This window comes from Camelina sativa, chromosome 2, assembly GCF_000633955.1.
Source record: "Camelina sativa cultivar DH55 chromosome 2, Cs, whole genome shotgun sequence".
Classification (NCBI taxonomy): Eukaryota; Viridiplantae; Streptophyta; class Magnoliopsida; order Brassicales; family Brassicaceae; genus Camelina; species Camelina sativa.
In genome coordinates, this window is record NC_025686.1 from 13,975,443 (window position 1) to 13,995,789 (window position 20,347).

General features: G+C 34.2%; 2 protein-coding genes and 1 pseudogene across 2 annotated transcripts; 2 read left to right on the forward strand and 1 right to left on the reverse strand.

Annotated features, from left to right (window-relative positions):
* Positions 2,852-4,600, reverse strand: LOC104724325 (F-box/kelch-repeat protein At5g48990-like). The gene is made up of 2 exons (XM_010442786.2): positions 3,340-4,600; positions 2,852-3,250 (listed from the first exon to the last, which is right to left on the reverse strand). The coding sequence occupies exon 1, from the start codon at positions 4,486-4,488 to the stop codon at positions 3,343-3,345; it is 1,146 nt and encodes a 381-aa protein (XP_010441088.1). The 5' UTR covers positions 4,489-4,600; the 3' UTR covers positions 2,852-3,250; positions 3,340-3,342.
* LOC104724334 lies at positions 5,950-12,248 on the forward strand (annotated as a pseudogene).
* LOC104724344 (probable leucine-rich repeat receptor-like protein kinase At5g49770) lies at positions 14,704-16,449 on the forward strand. Its single transcript, XM_010442808.2, has 8 exons — positions 14,704-15,027; positions 15,110-15,230; positions 15,323-15,394; positions 15,473-15,547; positions 15,625-15,696; positions 15,790-15,954; positions 16,052-16,126; positions 16,220-16,449. The coding sequence occupies exons 1-8, from the start codon at positions 14,940-14,942 to the stop codon at positions 16,293-16,295; spliced, it is 744 nt and encodes a 247-aa protein (XP_010441110.1). The 5' UTR covers positions 14,704-14,939; the 3' UTR covers positions 16,296-16,449.

The window sequence follows — 20,347 nt, forward strand, 5'->3', positions numbered from 1 at the left end:
GGGTTAGGATCGATGCCCTGCAGGGCCAGCTTGGGGTCCGTTTGGGCGGCTAGCAGTGAGGCTAGCGGGCTAGCAGTGAGGCTAGTGGGGTCCACGGGACGGGTTGTTACAATAAAAATCGATTTTTATGTAACAACCCGTCCCGTGGACCCTACTAGCCAACCCGCTAGCTTGCCCCCATAGGCCCAAAGCTGGCCCTGCAGGGCATCGATCCTAACCCCTCACTGGGCAAATGGAACTATTCATCCAAATCCACAGTAGGTTATTGGTGTACCAGGCGTTCCTCGAACCCTGGTCCCCACCCTTTAACAACCTTCCCACAGGACAAGCTGTCACCAATTGATCTGCAGATCAATTGGTGACAGCTTGTCCTGTGGGAAGGTTGTTAAAGGGTGGGGACCAGGGTTCGAGGAACGCCTGGTACACCAATAACCTACTGTGGATTTGGATGAATAGTTCCATTTGCCCAGTGAGGGGTTATGATCGATGCCCTGCAGGGCCAGCTTGGGATCAGTTAGGGCGGCTAGAAGAGAGGCTAGTGGGGTCCACGGGACGGGTTGTTATAATAAAAATCGATTTTTATTGTAACAACCTGTCCCGTGGACCCCACTAGCCAACCCGCTAGCTTGCCCCCACAGGACAAGTTGCCACCAATTGATCTGCAGAGAGGCTAGTGGGGTCCACGGGACGGGTTGTTATAACAATATATATAATTAATTATTTAATGTAATGTGAGTTTTTTTATATATGATTATTGAATATAATGTGAGTTTTTTTAATTAGTCTATCATATAGTAATAGGACAATTAGTTACAGCAAAGTTAATCAAATTTGGTATGTTGCGTTAAATAATTAAGATAAATTAATTTATTTATAGTTTGGTTTTGTTGGAAAAAAAAAAGAAACTGATAAGTATTCTAAGAAAAAATTGTAAGACCTTACTTAATTACTTTGATAGATAAATATATTGTCCTATATATAAATTTTATTTTCATATCTAAGAGTAATAGTTAACAATAAATAGTTTTATAAAATGATAAGTCAATTTTAAAATAATTTATTAAAACGATATAACGAAACAAATATCTTATACTCTAAGTCTGACTAATTTTTTATTAAAATTCATGAAAATAAAAGTGTGTCAAATTTAATGTAAATCTTTGTTTCTTATATAAATTGTCTCTATTTCTAATCATTTAAAAATAAATAGTACAATTAACTATAAATTAAATTTTGAAACTATTGTTTTCTGTTATTTCATGAGGGAGATAAAACAACTATGTTATGATACCAATTTTTTTTTAGTACATATGTTTTAAAGACAGTCAAAATGTAACTTATAGGATACTATTAAATACAAAGTTGAGTTGTGTCTTTAATACATTATATATGATTATTGAATACATATATTAGAAAATCTTATATATTTTTAAATTAGTCTATCATAAATTAATTTGGTTTCAGTTTTTACTTTAAAAGTAGGAAACCATTTTCTATTATTTTTTAGTTTGAATTTATTTATATTTTTTAGTTGGGTTGATAAGTATTTTTATAAGGTTCTATGTTGTATGATATCATTATGAAATATATTAGATGTTAAAACTTAAAAATGGAAGAAATATATTTTTCTTACAACAAAAAGCAAACTATACAACTTTTTTTTTTTACAAACTATACACCAGATACAAATAAAATAAAATCAAATAAAAAAATAGAATGTTAAATTTAAAATTAATGAAAATGACATGTGTCACAAAAGTAGAATGCCAAAGTCACATTGTTAGGCAAAGTTAGAAAAAACTTTCTCTTATTATATAAGATTATTGGTTTTTAACCATTGTACTTGAGTCTTTTCTAGAGTCAAAGAATGTTTTGTGTCTTTAAGTCTTTTATCGAGTCTTGTAGATTTTGAGACATTCTGGAGCAAATGAAGAGTTTGTGATCCTTTTAGATGATATGAGATAGAGGAGGGTGTTATTTTTCATTTCCAAATGGGTTGAAGGAAATTTAACGGTGTGAGTAAAAATTATTGTCAATTTACTTGAGACATTTCAAACTGGCTCGCAGATGAAGTAGCGACCAATATAACTTCGGTTGGTACATCATGGTACCGATCGTTATGGAGTCAAGACGCGATTGTAGAAGCCCAAAATGACCAGAAGGTCCAGAACATATTTCCCTGACTATATAAATCTAAGACTCGACTTATGGACATAAATCTTAACCTCTCTACTCATTCTCTAGTTTGTAATGCTTATTGGAAGATTTTTTTGTGAGAATATCTCTATTCTTCTTGACAGCTAGAATGATTTCTAAACCCTTTTATCGTATTTGCATTCTAGTTATTTGTTCTTCATATTTGATTGTTTTGTTCTCTATTTATATGGTTAAATAGTTTTCTACTGGTTTTTGGGGATTTCTAAAGGGATATCATAGTTAATTAATGTTATGTTGATTAGAAATTGATCATTTAGTTATTCACCTAGGTTTTTAATGCTTTATTTTAACCATTTAGATTTTGTTCTATTTTGTGTTCATCGTGGCAACATATGTACTATTGAATCAACTGATCTATCCTAACTCCTAAGTGAGCAAAGTGTCCTTAGCTTACGAAAGTTGATGTTAAAGCGTTTTGTGAACAATTCGAACTTACACTAATTGCTTGCTTGAATTTTTATTTTTATAAGAATTTTATCTCATGAGTCATTCATAAAAAATTAGCGTAAAGAATTTGGGATCAAAAAGGGCTTATCNAAAAAAAAAAAAAAAAAAAAAAAAAAGCTTAATCATCTGCAAGCAAGTGACTCTAGCTAAAAGTAAACTTAATAATCAGTATACAAGTGAGTGCATATGTTTACAAGTGAAAATAATGTCTGCCAAAAGCATAAAACAAGACAAGCATTCATCATGATAGTCACATATATATAGACATTTTGCAACACATTGAAAACAAAAACGTCTACACTATGCAGAACGATTTTGTCATCAAAGGGTTCAAAGGGTTTATCAAAGAGACAGAAAAGTCCCAAAATAAACATAATCATCTACACTGCAAAGCAAAAACATTGTCAATTTCTTTGGCTATCCCGTTTTGTTCTTTGTGTATTCTTGCTGCCAATCTCAACACATGATTCCTTTCTAGACCCGAGGCACTAAAAGAACTCACTAAATAAGCTTCTAAATCATCTTGACATAGCAAGTGAGTGCAGACGATATGTATAATTAAGCAAAAACATGTGAATGGCATACCCTAAACACACACACACACAAAACATTTATTCCAAAGTGGCATACTAAAAAGAAAGAAAGGGATATCAACCAGATTCATTAAATTCATACCTGTCAAACAGTAACAGATTTAGCACACACGAATTTATAAGACTTAGGCACAGTAAGAAGAGCATCGGACCACTCGACTTTCCCCCAAATGTCCTCATCGTTGCGTTTTTCAAGTGAAATCTCAGCACACCAAATCATCTTCTTCTTAAACCCAAATCTCTGCAGAGACTTGTCCCACAAAACAACCAGCTTATCACCATAATCAGCTAATTTAACAGAAGCAGAATTAGCAAACTGAGGCAACCCTTCTAAACCCTCTAATCTTCTCGCACCTACTTCCTCCTCCTGAGTCCTACGTGCTCTCCATCTAAGATATTCGCCACGGACATAAGTATAGTCTACGTCATCTATCGTACAAAAAGAAACCCGATCCACAAGCATATGCAATCCTACACTTTCGCATGTCGAATCCTTAGGCTTAAAAGCCATACCAAGCCAAGGAGAATCTAATTTACGGTGAATGTAAATAATTCCATCCATGTTTTTGAATTCCAATCTCCGTTTGTTGAGCGGCACGGGATTCCAAGATTGATTGTACACTTCAACGCAGTTCAAAGAATCTTGCTTTTCATACATTCCTGGTAAATACACATTCCCATCATATGCAGTACCGGTGTGAGCTATTCTCATTCTTGGAGCTTCACGGCAAGTGTGAGTTCGACAATCAAGATACCACACGGATGGAGAATCATGTATATCTGCGCTAATGGCGTAAAGATAAGAACCAACAGCAATTAGACTTGACCATTTCACAGGAGGAGAGTTGAGAATTCGGGTTGGAGCCAATAGATGAAGACTTGGATTCTCTTTCTTCTTCTTCTTCTTCTTCTTGATTAGGGTTTGATTAGGTTTCTTCGGGTAGAGAGTGAACCAGCGAGGGTTAGCTTCATGAGGGAAGCGTAAGCACACATAGAGAAATGTCTCGGTGCAGCCTAAGAGGGTTCGGGTTTTGTATATCTCCGGTGATGCAAGGATCGATCGGAAGCTTTTGGAGACTAAGGATAGATTTGGGTAATACGATCTCGAGACACGGGCTAAGATGCTCACTATCAAATCGTGTGGAAGTGACGGATTTGGGTTCGATTTCGGCGACGGTTCCTTCGTCTTTGTTGTCGGCGACTTGCTGCTCTTCTTCTTCCGCCAAAACATTGTCGCCGTTGGTAAAAGGAACCCAATCGATTTCTTCTCCGATTTGCAGAGAACAAATTTTTGACTTCACTTTACTGTTCTTGGGGCGCGTGCGGTTGGTATGATCGTGTTGCGCGTGAGAAGCATGCCACATATTAACATGAAGGGCGTATCTCAATAGTGGGCTTAGTCATTTGCATTGAATCTTAATGGGCCTCAAAACAATAATTTTGACCTTTCGATTCTTTTAAATCAACAAAAGTTGTTTTATTTTAAATTCGTTTAAGCCACATTAAGTTAAGCCAAGGTCGATTAAAAAGTCGTGTTATCAGTTAAATATTTCGTTCATTATATTAGTCACAGTTGTTAATGTTTAATGAATTCATGAACTCGTCTGATCAAGTCGTGTTTAAATTGTATTGTTCATGATTTGGTCTTTCCCATTACTCAATTAGCATTTCCATATAATAACCCTTTTGAAACCTTCGAGCATTCCCATTATCAGCTGTTTCAAGTTGATCAAGTTATTATATGTTCCACTGACTATATCTTACTCTATGTATCTGTCACTTCAAAATGCTCAAAGTCTTCTCCTTTTTGTTAACACTAGTCTACATCTTTTGTTTAGCAAGGGGGCTTGAAATATTTATTCTTGAATTTGTCATAACTTGTGCAAACCACATGCTTTCTTCTTGTATGATATATCGATATACAATCAGAAATAGAGAAAGAGAAAAGTATCTTCATTGTGGTTATAATGAAGATGACCAGTTCAAAAATTAGAGTCTACATGATGATACTGATTTTGCTTTTCTTTCACATTTGTTGTGTTTATGGGCTCACAAATGGCCCTGACGGTAAGTATATAGTTTAGATGATGATCAGGTTTTTTTATACATATATACATAGGAATTTTCAAAATCTTTGAATGAGTTTGAAAATTGGTACAGCTACGGCTTTACAAGCTGTGAAGAGTGAATGGACCAAGTTTCCTAAGAATTGGGAAGGCTCTGATCCTTGTGGAACCAATTGGGTTGGAATTACATGTACCAATGACCGCATCGTTTCAATGTAACATCTTATATCTATATACCCTTTTATTTGATGCTTTCCTCTTCAGACTTTAACACCGTGTTGTTGTTTGTGCAGATCATTAGGCAACGTTGACTTGGAAGGAAAGCTTTCTGCCGATATCGCGGCTTTGTCTGAATTGCAGATCTTGTATGTCTTTCTCTTCTTCTTCTACATATACTTGGATTTTTTTTCTTCCTCATCTGATGATCCAATGTTTTTATTTTAGGGATTTGACATCCAATCCTAATTTGACTGGACCCCTTCCATCAAATATTGGTAACCTCAAGAAGTTGATTACCTTGTAAGAAAAGCAAACAAGATCATAACCTATTTATAATCGCCTTTGTCTTATATAATGTAACGTCTATTTTAATTGATTTTTTTTTTCTTTCTTTGTCCAGAAACCTTATGGGATGTGGTTTCAGTGGTCAAATCCCTGAGTCCATAGGATCTCTAGAACAACTTACAACCCTGCAAGATACCAATGTTGCTTTCTAGTACTATAAACTGTCTCTAAATCAATTCGTAATAATATAAGTTTTCTCCATATATACATGCAGCTCCCGAAATTCAAATAAATTCATTGGAACAATTCCGGCTTCCATTGGACGGCTATCGCAACTGTTTTGGTTAGATATAGCCGACAATCAAATCGAAGGAAAGCTTCCAGTTTCTAATGGGACTTCTTCACCTGGACTTGACATGCTTCTTCAAGCTGGACATTTGTATATATAATCCCCAAATCTATCTGATTCTTTTGTGAGACAATTTTTAATATATATACTACTAAGTTACTAACTAATCTGAATATCTTATCCTCTTTCACTTTCTCTTGCAGCCATTTTGGAAATAACAAGCTTTCGGGTGATATCCGGGAGAAGCTCTTCAGCTCAAACATGACTTTGCTGCATGTGTAAGTTTCATAGTATATGTGAAAGCTGAGAGAGTTGCACTAGTTGAGATTGATAACTAAATAAATGAATTGCATTGCTTCAATTCTTGTTTTATCGATAGGTTATTTGATGGAAACCAGTTGACGGGCAAAATACCAGAAAGCCTCAGCCTCGTTAAAACGCTAACGGTGTTGTAAGTAAAAAATTGTTTGTTTAAATTTTTTACTTATCCTAACTTGTTTAATCTCATATGATTTATTTTCTTACATTCAGACGCCTTGATAGGAATAAACTAACTGGAGATATTCCTTCAAGTCTTAATAATCTCACAATTCTTCAAGAACTGTAAGTGAGAAACTAAAGTTTTTTTGTCTGTAGTTTGTATATACATATACAAAAAGAAGTAAAATAGTTTGTATTTGAATATTTTTCAGGTACTTAGCCAATAACAGATTTACAGGTACTCTTCCAAATTTAACCAGGTTAACTAGTCTCTACACATTGTAAGTCTCTTTATTATTCTCCCCTCTTTTTTTATTTTGTGTGTGCTTAATCTACAATAAAAAACGTTCTTTATAAGTTAATCTAATCTCATGATGTGACTGTTCTGTAACAGAGATGTGAGCAATAACCAATTGAAATTCTCTCTCATTCCATCTTGGATCTCTTCATTACGCTCTTTGGCAACATTGTATGCACCTATCTCTCTCTCTCTCTCTCTTATAGCATACTGTAGATGGTTAACCATCCACACCACACACATGGGTGGATGAATTATTTAGTTGTTTATATATTTGTATTAATTTATGATTATGGTAGAAACATATATATATATATATATATATATATACACACAAATATATGTATTTCACTTATACATTTTATTTTCTATTTACTATTTGTAACTAATTTCACCGATAAGATTTTGCATTTACGTAACATCTTACATATATTGTTTAATATGAAAAATTAAATTATTAAAAAAATAAGCAAACATAAGTAAAAAATACTTTTATGTATCTGTTTTATAATCTATCTATAAATATAAAGTTGGCTTTTCTCTCTTCTCCTTACTCCACCTCGTCATTTTTTATTTTAATTTTAACAATTAATCCACATTGTCAAAGGAACATAAAATCTAAAGTTAATACATCAATTAGTTCACTCGTTTTTGTGATATTTTTATTATTATTGCCAGTAAATTAAAAAAAATATAAACAAAAAATAAAATGAAATGAAAAAAATACAACCAAAAAAAATATCAAAGTAAAATATGGATACAGATTACATAAATATAAAACTTGATATTTCTATCATAACATAGAATAATTGTGTAAATATTTGTAAAAGACTAGAAATAGGGGAAAAATAAATCTATCATATATTTAATGGAACAACATTTACTTTCAATAGTTACAATTATTATGATAAAGAAGTTATTCAATTATTATAAATTCATATTATCAATAAAAAGTCGGTGTATATTATTATTTTTAATTATAGTATAATATAATTAATAATATATATGTATTTAAAACTTCAGATTATTGTTAGTGTTAAATTATAAATTCATGTTGCCGATTAAAACCAGAAGAATTTGGTGCATATTATTATTTAGAATTCTAAATAATATAAATAATTAAAATAGTTTGAATGATCTATGTTATTTATCGTTTTCAAACTTTAAAAATGGTGAAATTTGTTAAACAAAGGTATATCCAAAAAAAGAGAAAATATTAATCAAGTGCTCAAAAATTTTTAAAAATGTATATATTTAAGAAAAATGTATAAGGTCACTTGAAATAAAACATATTAAAGAAAACTTATTATGAACATCACACACACCAAAAAAATAGTGAAAAATACTAAGAAATATTTGAGAAAGCGATTTGTGATAAAAATAATTATAATAGTAGTGGTAGATTGTAGAATTTTGATTAAAATTGAAAAGAATTATATTTTTGGATAGATACACATATCTAAAAGCTAGAGTAATCTTATGAATTTGTAGATTTAGGAGAATCAAAACAAAAGAACACTATATAAAACATAGTAGACTATACATATTTATTGTTCAAAAAAAAAGTAGACTATACATATTTTAATAATTTTTCTTTTGTCAAACAGTTGAGATAAATTGTAATATTTGATGTAATAATGTGAGTTCATGGATATAGATGAGTCCAATTATCTTATTTATTACTAAGAAGCAAAACTTATGTGTAGTACATTAATGCCAAATAAACTTCGGGACAAAGGGTGGGTATATTCTCTAAAACTTTTTAGTGTCTATGTTAGTAAGTAATGATCACTTAACCGATAAAATAAAAGAGTATTGGAAGATAAAAAATATGAAAATAGTTATGATATGTCTTCATAATCAATGTATTATAAGTGAGATAATCGAATATAAAAAGAGAGTAGATGCAAGATATGACGAGTGTTTACCAAAAAATAAAGAAAGAATTAATTGTGAAAATGTTAAAAAATAGATAAGTTATATATCATTTATTAAAATAAATTTGACATCTATGTAGATTTACATTTTTCATATTCAATAATTATAAATATATTCAACGGTTCAAATTAATAAAAAAAATTATAGTCTTGCGCAATGCAGGGGTTATAAATCTAGTAAAAAATAAAATAGACTCTCATATATCATATCATCTTTTTTTTTTCTTAACATGTCCGCATTTTGTTAGTTCATTAAAAAAGGTTTTCATATTAAATTCTAATAAAAGTTCTCAAGTTTCATATAGGTTTTTATCTTCCTTTCAAACATCTAATACATTATATAATGCTATTAATATAAATAAAATATTCAGAAATATAAAAATAGATTCATATTTAATACTGTATAATTGTTTTTTTCTCTAAAGTAGATAGTTAATGATTTTGTATTTCATAACTTAATAAAATTAATAGACTTTATATTAAAATTGAATAGAATGACACATATAAAAAAATTATGAGACATATGGCAGTTTTTTAAAGCTTGGATTTTGTGAAAACCTTACTTTATTCTATAAAATATTATTTTTTTGTATATTTACAAAGAACAACATTGTCTTCTACTTGGCAGAAGGATGGAAGCAATCCAACTTGGAGGTCCAATACCAATCTTCCTCTTCAGCCCTACTCAACTACAAACTGTGTGAGCAAACCAATACATGAATTTAGAATTCAAGTTGTTTAGCTGTGAAATCTATACTGACCGGATACGTCGTTTCTTGGCATGGCAGTGTCCTAAAACGCAATCAGATAAACGCAACATTGGACTTTGGTTCCAGCTATAGTAACCAGTTGGAGTTTGTGGATTTACAATACAACTACGTAACTGATTATAAACCATCCGCCAATAAACGCATCCAAGTGATGTATGTATATATCATATATATGGTCACAACAAATCAACTTTTGAATTTGTCAAGCATGTACTTATGTGTGTTGATATATCCACAGGTTAGCAGATAATCCGGTGTGCCAAGATGCGGCGAACCGGCTGAGTGATACTGCAATGCAGTCCAACACAAGACCTCATTTTCTGCCCCTCAAATAAATTGTCCTCGCTGTGGTCAGGGCAAGGAACCAAGTCCAGCGTGCAAGTGTGTGTACCCAGTCACAGGAATACTCACCTTCAGGTCTCCTTCCTTCTCAGGGTATACCAACAATACCAACTTCAACATGCTCCAACAGGAGCTAGAGGGTTTCTTCAAGAATCCAAGTTATCCCGTGGACTCTGTGGCTATCAGAAACATAAGAGAGAATCCAACTGATCACCATCTTCTAATAGATATCTTGGTCTTTCCATCGAACATAGAAACTTTTAATGAGACAGGAATGGATAGTGTTATTTCTGCATTTAGCACGCATACTTTTTCGCAACCCCCAATATTTGGCCCTTACATTTTCGTAGCCGATCAATACACTCCGTTCTCTGGTATGTTGTAACTTTGTCACACAATTATAAAAAAAATTACTTCCGTATTATTGATATGCTTTCCCCATTTGGCAACATATGTAGGAGGAGATTCCAAGTCAGGAAACAAAGGCATTATCATCGGAGCAGCAGTTGGTGTCGCGGTTCTTCTGTTGTTTTTATCCATAGCGGGCATTTATGCTCTTAGACAGAGGAATAGAGCAGACAGAGCAACTGGTCGAAATAATCCTTTTGGTAAGAATATATATATATATATATATATATATATATGTTTTACTACTATAAAAGATTCCTTTCTTGTATGATGAAAAGTATTCTAAATACTTTTCTTTTGAATGTTGTAGCCAAGTGGAATAAGAGTAAGAGTAGTATTGATGCTCCACGGCTAGTGGGAGCAAAAGCATTTACTTTTGAAGAGTTGAAGAAATGCACTGAAAATTTTTCAAAAGCAAATGATGTTGGAGGTGGAGGCTATGGCCAGGTTTGTGTTTTTGAAATTGCCTAAACTGAAATAAGCAATGACGTTAAGTTGAACTTTAATCCCAATATGTTGTTGAAACAGGTGTACAAAGGAATTCTTTCCTCTGGACAACTCATAGCAATTAAAAGAGCTCAACAAGGTTCTTCCCAAGGAGAGTTGGAGTTTAAAACTGAGATTGAACTTCTTTCAAGAGTCCATCATAAAAATGTTGTCAAACTTTTGGGCTTCTGCTTTGATCGAACTGAGCAAATGCTCGTTTACGAGTACATTCCAAATGGCTCTCTTACAGACAGTCTATCAGGTAATACCAAACCTCTATCTTTCTTTTGATGAATTATGATTATTTTATTTTTGGTGCTGAATTTTATGATAATTTAGGGAAGAGTGGAATTAGACTAGACTGGACAAGAAGGCTTAGAATAGCACTTGGGTCAGGCAAAGGTCTTGCTTATCTTCATGAGCTTGCTGATCCTCCAATTATACATAGAGATATCAAATCAAATAACATATTACTTGATGAAAATCTAACCGCAAAGGTTGCCGACTTCGGCCTTTCCAAACTTGTTGGAGACCCTGAGAAAATTCATGTGACAACACAAGTGAAAGGAACATTGGTGAGTAGAGAATAGATAATCCTCCTTTTTTTTTCTCTCTTTATTAAATACATTTTAACTCATAGATTCTTTGGAATTAGGGGTACTTGGATCCTGAGTACTACATGACAAATCAATTGACAGAGAAGAGTGATGTGTACGGGTTTGGTGTTGTGATGTTTGAGCTATTAACCGGTAAAAGTCCTATAGAGAGAGGTAAATATGTGGTGAAAGAGGTGAAGATGAAGATGAATACATCGAGTGATTTGTATGACCTACAAGAATTGTTGGACACGACGATTATCAGCACCAGCGGGAATTTGAAAGGGTTTGAAAAGTATGTCGATCTAGCACTAAGGTGTGTGGAGGAGGAAGGTGTGAATAGACCAACGATGGGTGAGGTTGTGAAAGAGATCGAAAACATAATGCACCTTGCAGGGGTAAACCCGAACATCGATTCAGCAGCAAGTTCGAGAACATACGAGGATGCAAGCAAAGGATCTGGTAATCCTTATGGCAAGGACTCAGTTTAATACAGTGCGGATTTCCCAACTTCAACACTCGAGCCCCAATAATTGATTATGTCTTTTGATTTTAATTGTTTGGTTATTTCCTAAGTGATTTACTTGAAATGCCTTGTCAATGGGGACTTGCATGATTTGATTTGCACTTCTATCTCTTTGCTTTTTAATGGAGATGATCTATATATATGAATTGTGTGTTTCCCTGAGTTTATTCATGTGTTTTTGCGTTCTTGGTAGCAGAGTGGTCTGCAGTTGTTTTGGTTTTTTGGGTTAGTTTCCCTCTACTTATTAGGCTAACCATTTTTTGTAGAATCCGCAACTGTATGTTGCTCAGGGTTGTAGAGGAGGATCCATGGGTTAGAAGGAATGTTTGTGTTGACAAAGTCTGTAATCCTTTGGTTTCAAAAGTTGAAGTAATATAAATTCAGATGACAAAAAAAAAAGAACATGATATCCAATGGAAACGTTTTTTAGTTATGTGACATCATAACTTATGTCCTTAAAACTAGAGCTAAAAAGGTTGACGTGGTCAGCACTCAGCACGATCATAAAGTTAACGAAACAGTACGTGGAATACTAAGGAAATTCAAACGTAAGGAAATCTTAGAAAACATAGAAAATAGAAAAGGAAAAAAATTACATAAAAAATGATAAATAACAAAAAAGAATCACGTGGATCATAGAGGAAGAAAATTATTTTAAAGATGTCCTAAGCAACCACTTCTATGTTGAAGTGGTCATCGAGGGACTATTTATAGACTCCATCATACCTACATCTCATAAACAATCTGTTGATGCATGTAACTTTCATACAATTCTTTAATCTCGTTCGTCGTATTTATATTCTTTTACGATTTTTTTCTTTTTATATATATTTTAGCATCAGTAGCATATTATTGTATAAAAATCTCATTTATTTGACTATTTTATTTGATATGTATTAAAACTTGTAATATGTGTTTTGATTTTATATAAGGGTGGGAGTATTGGTCAATGTATCCTCAAAACCATCAGCATCTTCACTGCTGCAATTAGTATTATAATCTCAAGTTGGTAAATGCTTGTGCTGATTTTTTCCTTGTTGTTAAAAAAACTATTTCGTTGACCAAAGACTCTTCCACTAATCATATATCTAATGTTTTTAGTTTGGAGATTTTGTAATTACTTTGAAGTTTGAAATCATCAATGTGTGTGTTCAATACATTAAACTGTATATTCATAACCATGCTCTCGCACTGGGTAAAGTTTTAGTTTTCGTCACGATAACTTATCATGTTAGTTCGATTTGATACATTATTAATTAATTTTTTTTTCTTTCCAAACCTTCCATTAATAGCATTCTCATCTGTTTCAAGTTGAACTAGTTCCCATTTTTTAAATTGGTCCACTGCCAATTTCTANTTTCCTAAGTGATTTACTTGAAATGCCTTGTCAATGGGGACTTGCATGATTTGATTTGCACTTCTATCTCTTTGCTTTTTAATGGAGATGATCTATATATATGAATTGTGTGTTTCCCTGAGTTTATTCATGTGTTTTTGCGTTCTTGGTAGCAGAGTGGTCTGCAGTTGTTTTGGTTTTTTGGGTTAGTTTCCCTCTACTTATTAGGCTAACCATTTTTTGTAGAATCCGCAACTGTATGTTGCTCAGGGTTGTAGAGGAGGATCCATGGGTTAGAAGGAATGTTTGTGTTGACAAAGTCTGTAATCCTTTGGTTTCAAAAGTTGAAGTAATATAAATTCAGATGACAAAAAAAAAAGAACATGATATCCAATGGAAACGTTTTTTAGTTATGTGACATCATAACTTATGTCCTTAAAACTAGAGCTAAAAAGGTTGACGTGGTCAGCACTCAGCACGATCATAAAGTTAACGAAACAGTACGTGGAATACTAAGGAAATTCAAACGTAAGGAAATCTTAGAAAACATAGAAAATAGAAAAGGAAAAAAATTACATAAAAAATGATAAATAACAAAAAAGAATCACGTGGATCATAGAGGAAGAAAATTATTTTAAAGATGTCCTAAGCAACCACTTCTATGTTGAAGTGGTCATCGAGGGACTATTTATAGACTCCATCATACCTACATCTCATAAACAATCTGTTGATGCATGTAACTTTCATACAATTCTTTAATCTCGTTCGTCGTATTTATATTCTTTTACGATTTTTTTCTTTTTATATATATTTTAGCATCAGTAGCATATTATTGTATAAAAATCTCATTTATTTGACTATTTTATTTGATATGTATTAAAACTTGTAATATGTGTTTTGATTTTATATAAGGGTGGGAGTATTGGTCAATGTATCCTCAAAACCATCAGCATCTTCACTGCTGCAATTAGTATTATAATCTCAAGTTGGTAAATGCTTGTGCTGATTTTTTCCTTGTTGTTAAAAAAACTATTTCGTTGACCAAAGACTCTTCCACTAATCATATATCTAATGTTTTTAGTTTGGAGATTTTGTAATTACTTTGAAGTTTGAAATCATCAATGTGTGTGTTCAATACATTAAACTGTATATTCATAACCATGCTCTCGCACTGGGTAAAGTTTTAGTTTTCGTCACGATAACTTATCATGTTAGTTCGATTTGATACATTATTAATTAATTTTTTTTTCTTTCCAAACCTTCCATTAATAGCATTCTCATCTGTTTCAAGTTGAACTAGTTCCCATTTTTTAAATTGGTCCACTGCCAATTTCTACTATATTTATATGTTTTCAATTAAATTAGTGAAAAGTCTTCTTCATTTTGTTAATATTATTATGTAGATGTTTTGTTAGCAAGGAGGCTGTACTTTTTATTATAGATTTCGTAACAACGTCTCCAGAACACAAGCTTTCTTATTGAATGATTTTGAGATACAGTTAGAAGGAGAGTACGAGAAAAGATCTTTTGTTGACAAAAAAAAAAAAAAGAGTAAGAGAAAAGGGAGTCTTTGTGGGTTTGAAGATGAGATCAAGAACTGGAGCCTTTATGCTCCTGATCTTGCTTTTCTTCCAAATTAGTTCTGTATCTGCGCTCACAAACAGTATAGACGGTAAGTATAGTTGGATGATGATCATAATTTTTCAGATATAGGAATAACAAAATGGTTGATATGAGTTTCAAAATCTGTGCAGCTGTTGCTTTACTAGCTCTAAAGAGTGAGTTGACCGGGACTCCTAAGAATTGGAAAGGCTTTGATCCTTGCGGAACCAATTGGGTTGGAATTTCATGTAGCAATGGCCGCGTTGTTAACATGTAAGTATGTAACATCTTATATTTAAAATTTTTGCTACTTTTTCAAGTAATCATCTGGTAGACTTTAGCGTTGTGTTGTTGCTTTGTTGCAGATCACTAAGCAACCTTAACTTGCAAGGAAAGCTTTCTGCCGATATTTCAACGTTGTCTGAATTGGTGACCCTGTAGGTCTTTCTTCTTCTTTTCTTCCTTTGCATAGAAATGTTTTTGTTTTCCCTAATCTTATGATCTAATGTTTATAGGGATTTGACATCCAATTCTAATATAACTGGACCGCTTCCACCAAATATCGGTAACCTCAAGAAGTTGACAGAGTTGTAAGCTAACAAAATCATGAACCAACTGCAACCGCCTTGTCTCACACATATTTTAACAAACTCCTTTTTTTCTCCAGAAATCTTATGGGATGTGGTTTCGATGGTCAAATTCCTGAGTCCATAGGAAATCTTGAAAAACTTACAAAACTGTAAGATGTGGTTGCTTCCTATTATTATAATCGGTCTCTTTTACAATGAGTATCTAAAAACATAAGTATCAAATTTTGTCTCCTTTTATACAGCTCCCTGAATTCAAATAAGTTCAATGGAAAAATTCCGGCTTCCATGGGACGGTTATCGAAACTATATTGGTTCGATATAGCTGACAATCAGATCGAAGGAGAGATTCCAGTTTCTAATGGGACTTCATCACCTGGACTTGACATGCTTCTTCAAACTGTGCATTTGTATATATAAACCAAAATCTTTCCATTTCTTTTAATATAATCACTCATTTGAATATAAGTACTAGTTCATCTGACTCTCCTTCACTTTCTCTTGTAGTCATTTTGGGAAAAACAAGCTTTCAGGGAAGATCCCAAAAGAACTTTTCACCTCGAACATGACTTTGAAACATTTGTATGCTTCACATTACATATTAAGCTGGGAGTTTGTATAAGTTGAGAGTAGTAACTAAATAAGTGATTACATTGTTTGTTGTTTTATCGACAGGCTCTTCGATGGAAACCTATTCACAGGCGAAATCCCAGAGAGCCTCAGTCTCGTTAAAACATTGGTTGTCTTGTAAGTAATAGAAAGAGATTTATCAAAAAAAAAAATGTTTCTTTGATAAGTAATAAACCATATTTGTCTTGTAAAAAAAATTGTAAGTAATAAACCATATTTGTTGTTTTCTTTGTGAGTAATAAAACCCATGGTCGAACAACAAAAAATTATACTAATTCGGGTATTGAACCCACGACCTATATCAAACCCATGGTCGAACTCAAACCAGCGGGGCTACTGTATCTTTAAAAATATTACTAGTACGGAATGTTTTATATATTCGAATCTTTCTCTCCTTGCTTTCGCTTCTTCCTCCTTCTCTTTACTTTTACACCGTTTCAAATTTTTATGAAATCTTCATGTTCCAGCAAAACAATAGTATCTAATTGCATTAGAAAAAATCGGAGGAAAAAACAAATATATTGACTTATTCAGCAGATTTCATTTTATGAACAATCTATCTATCTTTCTTTCTCTTGCTTGATTAAGAATAATAAAAGGTTCGTTATTCATTTTTTTCTATTTGTTAAATTTGGGCTTATCCTGGGCTTCTAACTAAAAACCAATTGGCAATTAGTAGATTGACCCTAACCCTTTATATATTAATGATAGTCCTTTCAAACTTCAGATGTGGGACTTGGATTGTATCCAACAATCTCCCCTTCAATCCAAGGACCACGCCTCCTCGAGATGACAACTCCATCTCGAACCGATCCCACTTGGACCGATAATAAACCCCTTCTTGGGCCCCCATTACTCGGGTTGACAAGAGGCATGTCATTATCCACTTTTCTAAATCCACCAGGATTTTTAACCTTTGGGCTCTGATACCATGTTAAATTTGGGCTTATCCTGGGCTTCTAACTAAAAATGGTGTAGTTGAAAGAAGAAACCGCACATTAATGGAGATGACAAGAAGCTTGCTTAAGGCTATGAATCTGCCGAATGAACTATGGGGAGAGGCCGTACGTCATTCAACATATCTGATTAATCGAGTTCCTACCAAAGCTTTAGCGGGTCAGACTCCATATGAAAGTTTCACGACGAGAAAACCTAACATCGAGCATCTACGAGTGTTTGGCTGTGTTGCTTATGCTAAGATCATTGGACCACATCTTAAGAAGTTAGATGACAGGTCGAGAACTTTGATCAATCTAGGGACAGAACCAGGTTCGAAAGCTTATAGGCTGTATGATCCAGTTACAAGGAAAGTGTTTGTAAGCAGAGACGTCGTGTTCGACGAGACAAAAGTTTGGGATTGGTCGACTGCAGAAAACCAAACCAATGGAGAACCAGGAAGGTTTAAACTATCTCGTGGTGGGTTTGTAGAAGAAGGAAACGAAGAGGAGAACAATCACGATGACAATGTCGAGCATCATGAACCGGAACAAGAACCTGCAAACCAAGAAGAAGAGATAGAAGATGAACAAAACGTGGATCAAGTAGGTGAAACTCAGCAAGTTGTCACCAGATACGGACGTGTTATCAACAAACCTCGATACCTCAATGATTATGTACTACTAGCTGAACTAGAGAGTGAACAACTTCTGCTTACCATAGATGGTGAACCAGAGTCTGTTTCTGAAGCTTTAAGTTTGCAAGAATGGGTTAAAGCGATGAAGGCTGAGCTGGAGTCAATCGCTAGAAATAAAACGTGGGAGCTAGTTGAGAAGCCGGATGGTGTTAAACCAATAGGGTTGAAGTGGGTGTATAAAATCAAGAAGAAAGCGGATGGATCATTGAACAAGTTCAAGGCAAGACTTGTAGCAAAAGGTTATGTACAACAACAAGGAGTAGACTTTGAAGAAGCATTTGCACCTGTAGCACGAATTGAAACTATTCGACTACTCATTGCTATCGCAGCTTCGAAGGGATGGGAGATTCATCACCTTGATGTGAAAACCGCATTCTTGAATGGTGACTTAAACGAGCTGGTTTATGTGTGCCAACCCGAAGGCTTTGTTAAGAGAGGACAAGAGGATCGAGTGTACAGACTACATAAGGCGTTGTATGGTCTACGTCAAGCTCCAAGAGCTTGGAACGTGAAGCTTGATCATGTTCTGAAGAAGATGAGTTTTAAGAGATGCATCAAGGAACCTACTGTGTATCTTAAGAGCGACAAGAATGAAAGACTGGTGGTGGCAATCTACGTTGATGACTTGTTTGTGACAGGAACTTCGCAAAGAGTCATTGATCAGTTCAAAAAGGATATGTCAAGAGAGTTTGAGATGTCAGATCTCGGCAAGTTGACATATTATCTCGGTATTGAAGTAATACAAGGAGCAGATGGGATAAGAATAAAACAAGAAGGTTATGCTCGAGGTATTCTTGTCGATACTAAGATGGATTTGTGCAACTCAGCGCACATACCAATGGAGCCTGGTATGGAGATATCAAAGGCTGAGAAACAACCTGAGATTGATGCCACAAGATATAGAAGAACAATCGGGTGTTTGAGGTATCTGCTTCATACACGACCCGATTTGGCTTTTGCTGTAGGAGTCTTAAGCCGGTATATGCAGAGTCCGAGAGTGGTACACGGACAAGCTCTCAAACATTTGTTAAGGTATGTGAAAGGAACTACCAACTTAGGCTTGTTCTACAAGCGAGATGGGTTGAGTAAGGTTGTTGGATACAGCGACAGTAGTTACAAGGCTGATATCGATGATGGAAGATGTACTGGAGGTCATGTGTTTTATCTTGGTTCATCATTAATCACTTGGACCTCACAGAAACAACATACAGTGGCGATGTCATCATGTGAAGCAGAGTTTATGGCAGCTACAGAAGCAGCAAAGCAAGCCATATGGTTGAAGGAGCTGCTAAGAGAGATACTTAGTCTAGATAAGAAGATCTTACTAAGGATTGACAACAAGTCAGCCATATCTCTAAGTAAGAATCCAGTGTTTCATGGAAGGAGTAAGCACATACTCACAAAGTACCATTTCATTCGTGAGAGTGTGGAGAATGATCAGATTGAAGTGGAGCATGTTCCTGGTGAAGAACAGAAGGCGGACATCCTTACTAAGCCACTAGCAAGAATCAAATTCAGAGAAATGAGGAACCTGATCGGAGTACAAGTGATTGAAGCACCCGAAGTTCAAGTTGGAATTAAGGGGGAGAATGTTGGATAATTCCAACTTGTGGAAGAAGCTATCTCCTAGGAAGTTGCCAAAAGAGATAGAATAGGAAAAGGAAAAGTTCCTAAGATTAATAAATTGTAATATGTTAATTCTAATAGGTTTAGGAAAATAAGAAACCTATAAATATAAGAGTCTATGGAGAGGTGTTCCATAAGACTTGAGAGAGAGATTTAGTTTTTGAGAGAGTTTTCTAAATCAATAATATAAGAGAGGTGTTCTTATATCTTCAAGTTCTTTTGTTGAGGAGTATATGGTGCAGTTAAATGTCTAGAGCCTCCATTTCCTTCACAGAACCGGTTGAACTCAAGCGAGGTGAACTCTCCTCCCCTATCGGTGCGAAAGGTTTTGATAGACAAACCTGTCTGCTTCTCAATTCCTTCCTTAAACCTTTTAAACCGATCGAAAGCCTCGCTTTTCTCCTTCAATAGCATTGTCCACATGTATCTCGAAAAATCATCAATAAGGACGAAGACATACCGGTTGTTAGCTGGTGTCGGTGGAGAGATTGGTCCACACAAATCACCATGAATCAGCTCCAAAGCTTGAGCTGCTCGAAAGGATGTTGCAGTAGGAAACACAGCTCTGGTCTGTTTTCCGACTAAACATACAGTGCACACATTCTTCTCATGAACAGATTGTGGCATTCCAACAACCATTCCCTGTCTCACCATATTGTTCATCACTCCAACACTTACATGTCCCAGCCGTGCATGCCATGTTAGAGTAGTGTCATAAACTAAATCTCTCTCTCAAGTCTTATGGAACACCTCTCCTTAGACTCTTATATTTATAGGTTTCTTATTTTCCTAAACCTATTAGAATTAACATATTACAATTTATTAATCTTAGGAACTTTTCCTTTTCCTATTCTATCTCTTTTGGCAACTTCCTAGGAGATAGCTTCTTCCACAAGTTGGAATTATCCAACATT